Raw genomic sequence first — 12,694 nt, forward strand, 5'->3', positions numbered from 1 at the left:
ATAAAAGAGGCCCCAGAGAGCTCCCTTACCCCTTACTGCGTGTGAGAACACAGAGAGAAGACAGACGTCCATGTACCAGCCATCTTCTGACGTCTTGTTCTGGGACTTTCCAGCCTCCAGAACTGTGAGAAATAAGTTTCTGTTGTTTATAAGCCAGCCAGTCTATAGTACTCTGTTAAAGCAGCCCAAACAGACACTACCAAAAATCAAAAACAATGGGAAAATCTTAAAAGAAGCCAGAGGAAAAAAAATAACAACTATAGAGGTTCAAGGATAGGTATTACATTGGACTTCTAGCCAGAAATCCTTCAAGTTAGAAGCAAATGAAGTAAAATATTTCAAGTGTTGAAAGATAAAAGCCACCAGCATGGAATTCTGTATTCTTCAAAAGTGAAAGAAGAAATGAAGACTTTCTCAAACAAAAATTAGGAAATTTGTAGCCAGTAGACCTGCCTTGCAAGAAATATTACAATAAGTTCATAAAAAAGAGAGAAAATATTACAGAACAGAAACACAGATCTACTTTAAAAAGGAAGAGCTTTAGAGAAGGAATAAATGAAGGTAAAATGAAATGTTTTATCTTCTTATTCTTAATTGATCTAACAAATAACATTTTGTTCCAAACAATAATAGCAACAATGTATTCAGTGATTATAACTTATGGATAAGTAATGAATGACAGCAGTGTTATAAGGATGGGAGGGAAGAATTAGAAATATTCTGTTATATGGTACTTGCACTACCTGTGAAGCGGTAAGTGTTATTTGAAAGAGGACTTGGATTAGTTATAAATGTATATGTCAAACTCAAGGGCAAACACTAAAAGAAGTAAAATGTATATAAAATATACACACACACACACGTGTGTGCATGTCTGGAGGACAGGGCCATGCCTCCCCCTCCACATCCCACCCTGGACCATGGAGCACATGAGAAGTGCTTGGAATTTAACACATTTTAACTTTTTATGAAGTTTTCAGTCCGTGGACTTCTCAGTCTTTCTGACAAATAACGTAACTGATATTTCTTTTTTCCAACGGAAAAGTTGTTATACTTAAATGCAATTTTTTAACCAATGTATCTGTCACCCACTTTGGCATCTCAGGCACAAATGCAGGGCCAGAACACACCCTCTCAGTTCAGAAGTTCATATCGTGGGATCGTGAGCTTCCCAGAGGGGGAAACTGGCAGGTCCTGGAATCCTAGACACGGGGGGTAGAAGCGCCCTGAGAAACCACCGGTTCTGACCTCACTCACGCACGGATGACCCTGTGAGGGTCAGCCTGTCTGTGCAGCCAGCATCCCTGGTGCCTACAGCCCTGTGAATAACCACGCCCAGAAATCACTCCTTTCTCTTCGGCCTCTCATTTTGGCCCTTCGTTATTTCCAGTCTGGCACTTGATTCTCTCATTGTTCATTATAACTTTTTGGTTGTTTTAGGTTGACTTTGGGGATCTGGTCAGAAACGTGAGAAACTGTGTTGTTTGCAGTTTTCATGAAACGCCCCCAAATAGGTTCTCTTCTCCTCGGTTCATAGGCAGGATTTGGGGCAAGGCACGTGGTGTCCCCGGTGGTGGGGCTGCTCCGCCCTGGTGCCTTGGTTGGTAGACGTGAAGGCCTGCCCCTCAATGAGAGCCTTGTAGGACCACATCTCCAGGGATGGCCCCCGTCCCCATGGGTGATGAGGCGGTTCTGGCTTCGGGGTAGGTAACCAGACGGCTTCTCTAGGGGGATGGGCGTCTCCCCGCATGCCTAGTCGCCCATGTGTAGGAGCTCTTTTCTTCCGTGTCTTTCCTTCCTGACCCCTTATTCTAACATTATTTTCCAGCTCACAAAGTTCTGTTCATAGAGATTGTGGTCATTATTGCCATTACTCTTCACTTCACAGGCCCTTGCTTTACTCCCATCTTTCTGTAATGTGGCTTTTCCCTCCAAGTATAAAAACATGCATTCTTCCCTGCCTGACTTCTGCGTTTGGTTCCTGACCACTTAGTTTGCAAAGACCATCTCCAGGTTAGCTCTGTGGCCTCTGCCAGGTTGTATCTCCTAGCGACATGCACAGACTTGAAGAGCACGCTTTCATCGTGGCCTTTTCATCTCATGAATAAATGTAGAAAATTTACCTGGGGCTCTGTGTTGCCTGCATTTGGTTTCCCAGGACATTAGGTGGGTGGAGAGGCTGCAGGTGGGCAAATATAGCAGCAACGAGTTGTGAAAACGAGCTGGTTATTTCTGCTGGGCGTTCACGGAGTCTGCTGTCAGCTGGGTCCCCCAGCTGTTCTTCAGTATTTTCCTGTATCTCTCAGTGATTCTGATGCGCCATGCATTTCCCAAGGTACCAATTCCAGAGCTTTTCAGTCTTCTCAAGTCCACAGTCTAGGCTTCCCTCCTGCCTTACCTCCTTTAGTGCCCAACCTCTGACTTACCCAGGAAGCACCTCGGCAGCAGCGTGCGGGCTGTTGCCCGGTTCTGTCGACACCCTTGCTCTTTATTTATCTGTAACCTTTTAGTCACGTCTGTTCACACAACACCAACTAATGCTCAACTCCTGACGTACGTGGTGGGGAAGCTGCCTTAGCAAAAGAGCCAGTGCCCCCTCACCCTTTCCTTCCCGTCTTACACTGTTTGCCTGGGGTGTACCTCCCCTCCCACCACCAGTCTCTGCTGACACCCACGGTCATGACCGCCTCCTACAGGAAGGTTTCCGAGGCTTCTCTCAGCTAGAAGAGGACTCTCTCTGGCTACAGAACGTTATGTCTGTACTCACCCTAAAGCTCTTTTTTTCTCTTCATCTTTTTGCCTTCTTGAATACGTATTTTTATCTTCCATGCAAACTGCCTGTGGGCAAGAGCCGTGACTTATTTTTCTGTATTCCTCCATAGCCCTCAAAGCAGGCAAATACGTAACTATGAAACAGATGAAATCTGATCTCCCTGCCCCTTTCAGCCTAGAAAGATTGTGTGTACTCTTCAGAAGTTTCAGGCAAAACTTGAGAGTCCTCTGATTATCCATTTTTTCCAAAAATTACCTTCTGATATTTAGAGAACATATTTATACATATACAGAGATTAATATATTTGGAAATAAACATTCTCCTTCTCAGAAATATACCTTATATTTCTTTTAAAGTTTTCACCCTTATCTCAAAAGTATATGATTCTTCTACATTCCCTCTCATTAGGACAGTACTGTTTGCACCACACTTATTAATATAGCATTTGAACCTTTCAGCCAGTCTGTGAGGGCAGTAGGGCAGACCACACTGCCCCTGGGCTCCAAATACGTCCACAGTTGGTGCAAGTGTAGCAAACTTGGTTTCCGGGTAGCCGAACCAAGTCCAGAATTTGAATCCCAGTAGCATTGATCTCTTTCTGAGTAGAAGAGTGTTAGTTTTCACACCTGTGGGCAGAGGCTTATAATGAAGGACTGTGTACACTTTACAGGCATATGTGCGGAATCCTAGACCTTTGATTAAGTCACCCACCTCTTACATGAGAAAAGCAGTGTCAAAGAGCTGGGCACAAAAATCATGGCCTTATCTTTGTTATGAACAGATGCCTTTAGTTTTTAAAAAGGGAGGCATAACTGACCAAACTGGGTAAGTCACACCACCCAGACTCTGCATTTACAGCTTCCAGCACAGCCCGGGGCTCAGCAGGCCTGGATCTCGAGGCAGTGTTCCAGTTCTGGAAGCTAGAGGTCATCCATGAGGAACTGGAACAGACCTCAGTTGTTGATTATCCAAAATGTCTCGACTGAGTCCTTGAAAGATTAATTCCCACAAATCAAATGGAGATTTCCAATCACTTTGTGTGTCCCAAGGATTCTCCCTTGTCCTTGCTCCAGCAACTGGGTGCATCCCTGTGCTGTTAGGCTGCACAGTGTTGCAGCAGGAACTTCTCTGCAGATGCGAGTCTTCTCTGCTTTCACGGGATCTGGCCAAGAGAACCTGGCTGTGAAAGTGCCTTGGACTAGACCCGGGCCTGATGAGGAGAAAATCATTGGGGCTGTACTTTCTAGCTTTGTGCTTCCTCTCACAGCTGTTCTTCCTTTCAATGCGGAGCACGTGAGAGGGGCTCCACATGCATCTCCTAATTTGCAGCTGGAAAGGAAATCTAGTTTGTCAGCAGTCTTGGAAAATCTTATTAATCTCCAGGATTTGGTCATCATGCAGAAGCTTTAGTTGGTTGTGAATATACATGCTCAACAGGGACGAAGTGATGAATTGAGGTTGTGATTAGGCCTAATACTTGATGTAGTCTTCCAATAAATTTCCCGTTGGGCGTGGGAGCAGGACAGGGTGCGCAGGAGATTCCCTTTTCCCCGTCCCCGTTGTGTAGCAGAGCGACTCACCCAGGCCACCCCAGAACTCCCTGTACTACCTTGCTGTCCAGTGATCTGGGGAGCCTGATAACCAGGGGCAGTTTCCCCTTCCAACTGAGGGGAACCACAGTGCCTTCTTCTGGTAGGGTTGCTGCTCCCTTCCATACTAAAAACTAACATCAGAGACCAGCATTGTAGGAGCAAAAGAAAAAACTTACATGTGGGTCAGGAGGAGTAAAGGGAGCAGCACTCTCCTTCCCCCGCTATACCTAGATGTGAGTATTCTGATTATGGAAGAAAGGCCACCATGTATTGGTTCCTGGTTCCAAGGACATACCATATCTTATAAGTCAGTATCCCACCCTCACATGGCAGTATGTCCCAGTGAGCATGGGAAATGAGTTTTCAACAATCTTCTTGCATGTAGGCCCCTCCACTCAGCTCCACTGGGTCCAGTGGACCTCTGTCACACTGTCTTGCTTCCTACACCTTGTGGTGTAACTTGCTATAAAATGAGGCCAGCCCCTACCCTGTTCTCCCTCAAGAATGTCTTAGCTTTTCCTGGCCTCTCTGATTCCCATATACATTTTAGAATCAGCTCATCAGATACGGTGTGTTGAATCCACAGATCAGTCTGGGATGGGAAGTAACAAATGCTGAGTCTTCTAGTCCATGGACAGATACATCCTTCCATTTATTATATTTAGACTACTGGAACGTCTCTCAGTGAAGTTTTACAGATTTCTGTATACTTTCCTTGTTAGATCTATTCCTGTGGACTTCATATTTTTATGCAGTTGTAAATAGTATCTCTTCATTTCATCTTCTAATCATTGGTTGCTGGTAGATAGAAATGCAGTAGGATTTTTCTGTTTATGCTGTGTCCATTGACCTTGATAAACCCTCTTATGAATTTGGAGCGTTTTCTATAGATTCTTTTGGAGATTCTGTGAATATAATCGTGTCATCTGAAATAATGACCGTTTTGCCTCTTCATTTCTGATTCATAATCTCCTATTTCTATTTCTTGCATTACTGTATTGGCAAGAATCTCCAGCACAGATGTTGATAGATGTGATCAAGGGGACACTCTTCTCTCTTACATACGTAAAGCTTTTAATGTTTTACCCTTAAGTTTAGTGGTTTCTGTAGGGTTTAGTAGATATTCTTTAACAGATTAAGGAAGTTCCCGTCTATTCCAAGATGGCTAAGAATTTTTTTTTATCATAAATGAATTTTGAATTTTATGAAACACCATTTTCAACATCTGTTGAGGTGATCCTCTGACTTTTCTCATTTCTACTACTAATGTCATTAAGTATATAGATTGATTTTTAATGAAAACCCACACATATTCCTGGGATATACTCAACTTGGTCATGATGTTTTATTATTTTTTGCACATTATTGAATTGGTTGGCTAGAATTTTGCCGGGATTTTTACATGCATGTTCATGAGTGAGATTGGCTCCTGATTTGTTATTAAGATTACACTAGCCTAATAAAATGAATGGGTTTGGTTTCCCTTTTCCTATACACTGGAATTGTCTCTAAAATAATAATTTGTTCTTTAAAGGTTTTGTAGAATTTGCCAGTAAAGCTATCTGGGATGGCTTTTCCTCTTTAAAATAGTTTTTTTTCACTGTGATTCAATTACTTTAAAGCTTATAGAATTATGGTTTTTATATATCATCTTGTATCTATATTAGCTAAGTTGTATGTTACTGGAAATTTAGCAATTTCATCTAAATTTCCAAATGAATAGGCATAAAAAGCTATACACGTTTTCTAAGCATCTGTGGTCGTGTCCCCCTTTTATTTTTAATATTATTTATTTGTACTTTCTTCTTTTCTTGATTCATCTTGCCAAAGACCTACCAATTAATTGTATTAGACTTTTTTCAAAGAACCAACTTTTGATCTTGGTTATTCTCTCTATTGTGTTTCTATTTCATTAATGCTTAGTTTTGCCTTTTTTTTCTTTCCCTTTACTCTTCGAGTTTATTTTATTCTTTTGGCTTTCCAGTATTTCTTGAGATGGATGCCTGTCTCACTCAGTTGCAGCCTTTATTCTTTCTAATATAAGCATTTAATCCTACACATTTCCTCTGAGTACTGTTTCAACATGTAAGTTATAATATCCACTATTTTCATTATTATTCAGCTTAACATATTTTAAAATATTCATTTCAGTACTTTTGTTGGCCCCTGAGTTATTTTGAAGTATTTCTTCATTTCTAAACATAGAGATTTGTTCTGGTTTTCCTTTTGCTGTGGATTTTTAACTAATAGCTCTTTGGGCACAAAATACGGATCGTATGAGTTCAGCCCCTTGACGTTTTTTGAGACTTGCTCTGTGACCTAGAACAGGGCCCAGCTAACTTTTTCTTTAAAGGACCAGGTAGTAAACATTTTAGGGTTTGTTGCCCATGCAGTGTCTGTCACAACTGCTCGGCTCTGCCGTTGCTGTGTGAAAGCAGACACAGGTGAAGAGGGTGGCCATGTTCCAGTAAGACTGTATTTTGGGCTGATTTTGAGTTTCATATCACAAAATATTTTTTTCCAACCATTTGAAAAAGTAAAAACCATTCTTAAGGTTGCAGGCCATTCAAAAAAGGCACCAGGCTGGAATTAGGCCCCACGGGCTATATCCTTGGCCTAGAATATGATCAATTAAAAAAAAAAATTCTGTGCACGCTTGAAGAGAATATGTCTTCTGCAACTGTATTTTGTATGTATCCATTCGGATGAGTTTGTCAGTTGTGTTGTTGGAATCGTCTATATTCTTACTTGTCTTTTAAAAAATATTTTCTTTGAAATGTAACATAAAGAAAAGGGCACACATTGTAAATGCACAGCTTGATGAATGTCTTCAGAGCAGACGATTTATTTATTTATTTATTTTGGCCACGCCGTGCAGCATGCGGAACTTCCTCAACCAGGGATCGAACCCACGCCCCCTGCATTGGGAGCATGGAGTCTTAACCACTGGACCACCAGGGAAGCCCCTCAAAGTAGACAATTTAATACTACCCAGATGTAAACACAGGATATCACCAACCCCCAGAAATCACCAATCCTCCCCAAAAGTGGCCACTATTCTGATTTCTGTCAATGTTGATTAGTTCTACCTGTTTTTGAATAGTATTATATAGCATGAACTTCTTTGTGTCTGTTTCTTTCACTCAGCATTATATTGGGGCATTCCCATGATGTTATAGATTTCTTCCTTTCATTACTGTGGACTATTCTTTTGAGTCAACATGCCACAAATTTTGATTCATGCTCTTGTTGATGAACATTTAGGATATATACACTTTGGTGGAATATGTGTGGCTTGCCTTTTCACTTTCATGATGAGCAGAATTTTTAAAATTTTTATTGTCCAATTAATTTTTTTCTTTCGTGATTGGTACTTTTATTTTTATTTTTTTGGACTGCGCCGGGTCTTAGTTGCAGCATGTGGAATCTTTTAGTTGCGGCCTGCGGACTTCTTAGTTGCAGCATGTGGGATCTAGTTCCCCGACCAGGGATTGAACCTGGGCCCCCTGCATTGGGAGCCTAGAGTGTTACCCACCGGACCACCAGGGAAGTCCCTGGTTGGTACCTTTTGTACCCTAAAAAATCCTTGCCTCACCCAAGGTTGCAAAGATTTTTTCATGTTTCCTTCTAGAAACTTTGTGGTTTTAGCTTTAATATTTCAACCTATAATCCATCTCAGTTTTGTGTGTAGTATGAGGTAGAGGTCAAGGTTCACTTTTTAATATGTCTATGCAGTTGTTTCAGTGTCTTTATTGAAACAGACTTTCCTTCCCCATAAAATTGGTATGTTGCCTTTATTGCAAATCAGTTATCATATATGTGTGATTCTGTTCTTGGACTCTATGTTTTGTTCTGTTGATATATTTGTCTATCCTGGTTCCAATATTATGTTATAGTCATTATTATAGTTTTATAGTATTTCTTGAAATCAGGTAATATGTCTTATTATTATTTTCTTGGCTAATCTATGTATTTTCATTTCCATGTAAATTTAAAATCAGCTTGTCCATATCTATAACAGCAGCTTGTTGGAATTTTTATTTGTTTTGTACTGAATCTATAATTCAGTTTCAGAAGACTTGACATTTTTATAATATGGAAACTTCCAATCGATGAACATTGTACATCTTTCTGTTTGTTTTGGTTGCCTTTAATTTATCTCAGCAATGTTTGGTAGTTTTAAGTACAGTTGTTTTGCGTATCTTTTGTCAAGTTTATTTCTAGGTATTTGACGTTTTTGGTGCCATTATGAATAGTATTTTTAAATGTCATTTTCCAGTTATTGGTTGCTAACATTCAAAAATACAATTATTTGGAGGGTATATTGTATACAGTGACCTTTCACAATTCACTTATTAGTTCTAGTTAAAGTCCTTTGGATTTCTCATGGACATAATCATGTTATCTGTGAATAAAAATTACTTTACTTCTTTCTAATCTTTATGCTTCTTTCGTTTTTCTTCCTCTCTTTTATTTTTCTTTGTTGTAATGACTAGGACCTTTAAAAATGTTGACTAACAGGGGTGAGGGTAGACATCCTTGCCTTTTCAGGTCTTTAGGTAGAAAACATTTATTGTTTTACCATGAATTATGCCATAATTTTTTTTCCCTCGAAGCTTTCATCAAATTGAGGAAGTTTCCTTCTATTCCCAGTTTGCTGGGAATTACTTTTTTTTATCATGAATGAGAGTTGAATTTTATCTATGCTTTTCGTGTTTCTATTAAGAAGGTCATATGGTTTTTCTTCTTTATTCTACTAATGTAGTAAATTGCATTGATGGATTTATGGGTATTGAACCAACCTTGGTTTTTTTTTTATGGAAAGTACCCTTTGGCCAAGATACAGTGTCCTTTTTATATATTGCTGGATTTAATTTGCTAAAAATTTGTAAAGGGTTCTTACATTTTTGTTGAAGGATATTAGTGCATAGTTTTCTTGTGTCAGCTCCTCATGTCAGTTCCTACGGGCAAAGATAGTCTTTCATTCACTGTGTATGCCAAGCCCCTCCCCCAATTCTAACCACAGAAAAGGTGTTCTACAGATAAACAGTCTTTGACATGAGTCAAAAGACCTAGGCTGGAGACCCACATTTATTAGTTTATTTAAATTATTTCAAATATTAATGAATTTTACTCATTTGCATTTCAGCCGTGTACCAGGGTCAGTGCTGCTCACTGGAGGTTTTCCTCCTCCACGTGCAGCCACTCTTCAGCGTTATTCGATAATTCTTCCTCATGTCTCTAACCTCTAAACATTGGAGGGCCACAGGATGTAGTTCTTGAACCCCTTTTCTTGATCATCTGAATACCCAGCCTGGGCTATGGCCATACCACCCTGTACGTGCCTATTTTGTCTGAACATCCAGCCTCATGGCTGTGAGCACCAGGTGTCAGTGAATAACTCTTACAAATCTGCAGCCTGAGCCTTCCCCCTGGCTTGCCACTCGATGTGTCCACTGCCGCCCTCGAGCATCACCACTGGGCAGTTAAAAGGCATCTCAAGCTTAGCACGTCTAACACTGAGCTCATGGCCCTCCCCGCCAGTCTTTCATGACAAGGTGGCTCCAACCTTCCGGTCGTCAGGCCACACACCGTGGCATCATCCATATCTCTTTTTCTCTCCCACTTCATTAGTAATTCTCTGCAAATCCTCTCAGCTCTACCTCCCCACTTCCCCTGCTACCACTGGCATCCAAGCCAGCATCACCCCTCGCCTGGATCACACAGTAGTTCCCTAACTGGTTTCCATAATGCTCACTCTTCGCAGTTTTCCCAACATAGCAGCCAGAGCAATACCTTTAAAGTGCAGGTTTGGGACTTCCCTGGTGGTCCAGCGGTTAGGACTCCACGCTTTCACAGCCAAGAGTGTGGGTTCAATCCCTGGTCGGGGAACTAAGATCTCGTAAGCTGTGCAGCGTGACCAAAAAAAAAAAAAAAAAAAAAAAGCAGGTTAGATCATATCCCTCACTTCCTAAACCCTGCAGAAGGCATTTACCTCACTCAGCGGAAATCCAGATCTATAAAATTCCCCTCACAGCCCCTCTTATTACCTGTCTGACTTTATCTCCTTCCGTGCTTTCTCTCACTCACTCAACTTCAGCACCATGGCTTCCTTACTGTTGCTGAAACATACGGATTCTGCTCCCACCCAGGGCACCATACTTGCTGTTGCCCTGCCTGGGATGCTCTCCCGTCAGCCGTCCTCGAAGCTTGAGGTCACCCCTCCCTCTGTCCAGTCCTCTGCTTGCAGCGCCCCCGGCTGTGCGACCTCTAACTGGAGGACCCCCCCCATCGAGAAAGAGCCCTATTGCTCTTCCCTGCTTTCTTTTTCACCTTAGCACTTTGCTACCTGACATATTACATATTTTATGTATTTAAACTGTTTATGCTCTGAAACCTCCAATAAATTCTAAGCTCAATGAAATCAGGAATTTTTTTTGTTATTTGCTGCTGTATCCCCAGTCAATAAAACAGTGTCTGTCACATAATAAATATTTTTGAATAAATGAATAAGCAACTGATAGGAATAAATACAAGAGTCATAAGGAAGACCCAGTCCTTGACCACATGGAGCTGCCAATCTCCATAGTAGTGAATGGATTAGATGAAATTCTAATGCAAAAAACAAACAAATAGTGAGAGAGAGAAAAAAGAAATCCAAAAAAGACAGGCAGCAAAACCTTGTGGGTGGCCCAGGCATGAAGGAAAGCCGAGTCTCTATTAAAGAAGTAGAAGGAAATGTGGGTAATGCAGTGTCTCGGAAGCAGAGGGAAAGAAGGTTCAAGAAGGAGAAGGACCTTGTGGGGACAGTTGTCATCTCCTTTAAGAGTTAACATGCATTGGGATTCATGCAAAAATATTACCAGTTCCAAAACTGGTTTCAGAAGGTTGCCAGGCTAGGGGTGTCCAGTGAGGCCTGGCTGTGTACTGTGCATACTCCACACAGTGGAGATACTTAGAACAATGCCACTGCCGTGAATGACAGCGCGAGAAGGAAAAGGAGAACTTGGTGACAATCTGTCATGAGAAGTTTAGCCAAAGAGTTCGCAATAGAGGAGCGTCGTGGAACAATCCTGCTTGGCTTGATCCGAAAGCCCTGGAACTGGGTCCAGGTCTAGCATCCAGTCTGTGGGTGGCAGCCTGTGCAGTTGTGACAGGTCCGAGACATCAAGCAGCTGTTCTCATGTCTTTGGTTTGACTTTTACTGGTTTTTTTTTTTTTTTTAAATTAAGTGGTTTTGTTTTGTCTTGAATCAACAGGTTCCGTTTTTTGGGCCCCTGTTTGATGGAGCAATCGTGAGTGGGCAGCTCCTGCCAAGCCTTATCTGTGCCACTTGCATCAACGCCAGCAGGGCCGTGAAGTGCCTCATCCCCCTCTACCAGAGCTTGTATCTTTTTACGCTAAGTGTGTAATGTATTAACCGTCCCAGCATCCAGCTTCCAGGCACCCTCTCGTGAGAGGTAAGTCTTAACAACCGGGTGGAAGAGGGAAGAGGGAATTTTTTTCAATCTGGGTTGAAGAAAACTATGATTTTCATACCATTCCTTAGTTTATATTAAATATGATAATTTTGTGCTACATCAAACTTAGAAGAGTTATTTTCATAATCAAGTCACATATGTTTATGCTAAGAAGTGTTGCCTATGACAAGATGCTCATTCCTCCTGGGGTATTTCTCCCCGAGTTCGGTCTCCTCCTCCCTCCCTGTTTGCTGCAGTCTGTTGTGTGTAAGGTGGGGTGCTGAGAAAATGCAACGGGGTCACTCCACGTGCCTACCAGAAACGACGCTAATTAATCAAAGAACGTGGCAGGTGCCACCAGAGAAGCACAAATGGTGTTCCAGGAGGTCGGGGGAGGGGAACATTGCGTCTGCTCGGGAGGACGGAAAGTTGTACTTGAACTCATCAGTAAGAATGGCTGGAATTCCTTTTGTCATTTTCCCAAATCATTAATATCTCTTTCTCTCATTTCTGGTCTTCTCTCTAAAAACAGAAGAAATTTTACTAGCGTAATTGTTTTTTCTGCAATATTAGTTGGCATGCTGTCATCTTTAAATTCAGGCCTGACCCCTGACCATAAGAAAAAGAAATTAAGGCAACTTCATAAAATCACTGCAAAAAAAAAAAAAAAAAAAAAAATCACTGCGAAAGGCATCTGACCTCCTAATAAAACTCAGGATCTCTGTTTCTAATTAGTATTGGTAATGATGATAAGCGTATTGTGTTTGACCTCTGTCTCTGTACTTCTCGCAACCTTACCATCAGTGACATGTTGCTGGAGAGTGGGGGTGAGGGGTGGGTGAGAAATATAACGTGTGAATAGATACAGT

At 41.5% G+C, this 12,694-nt stretch overlaps 1 protein-coding gene across 1 annotated transcript in view; it reads left to right on the top strand.

The window, feature by feature from the left end:
* RALGAPA2 (Ral GTPase activating protein catalytic subunit alpha 2) overlaps nucleotides 1-12,694 on the top strand; it is a 282,968-nt gene that overhangs the window by 194,405 nt on the left and 75,869 nt on the right. The window contains exon 37 of the mRNA XM_004270420.4: nucleotides 11,625-11,752. Coding sequence (XP_004270468.2) covers nucleotides 11,625-11,752 — 128 coding nt within the window. The remainder of the gene's footprint in view (nucleotides 1-11,624; nucleotides 11,753-12,694) is intronic.

Source organism: Orcinus orca, chromosome 16 (assembly GCF_937001465.1).
Source record: "Orcinus orca chromosome 16, mOrcOrc1.1, whole genome shotgun sequence".
NCBI classification, from domain to species: domain Eukaryota; kingdom Metazoa; phylum Chordata; class Mammalia; order Artiodactyla; family Delphinidae; genus Orcinus; species Orcinus orca.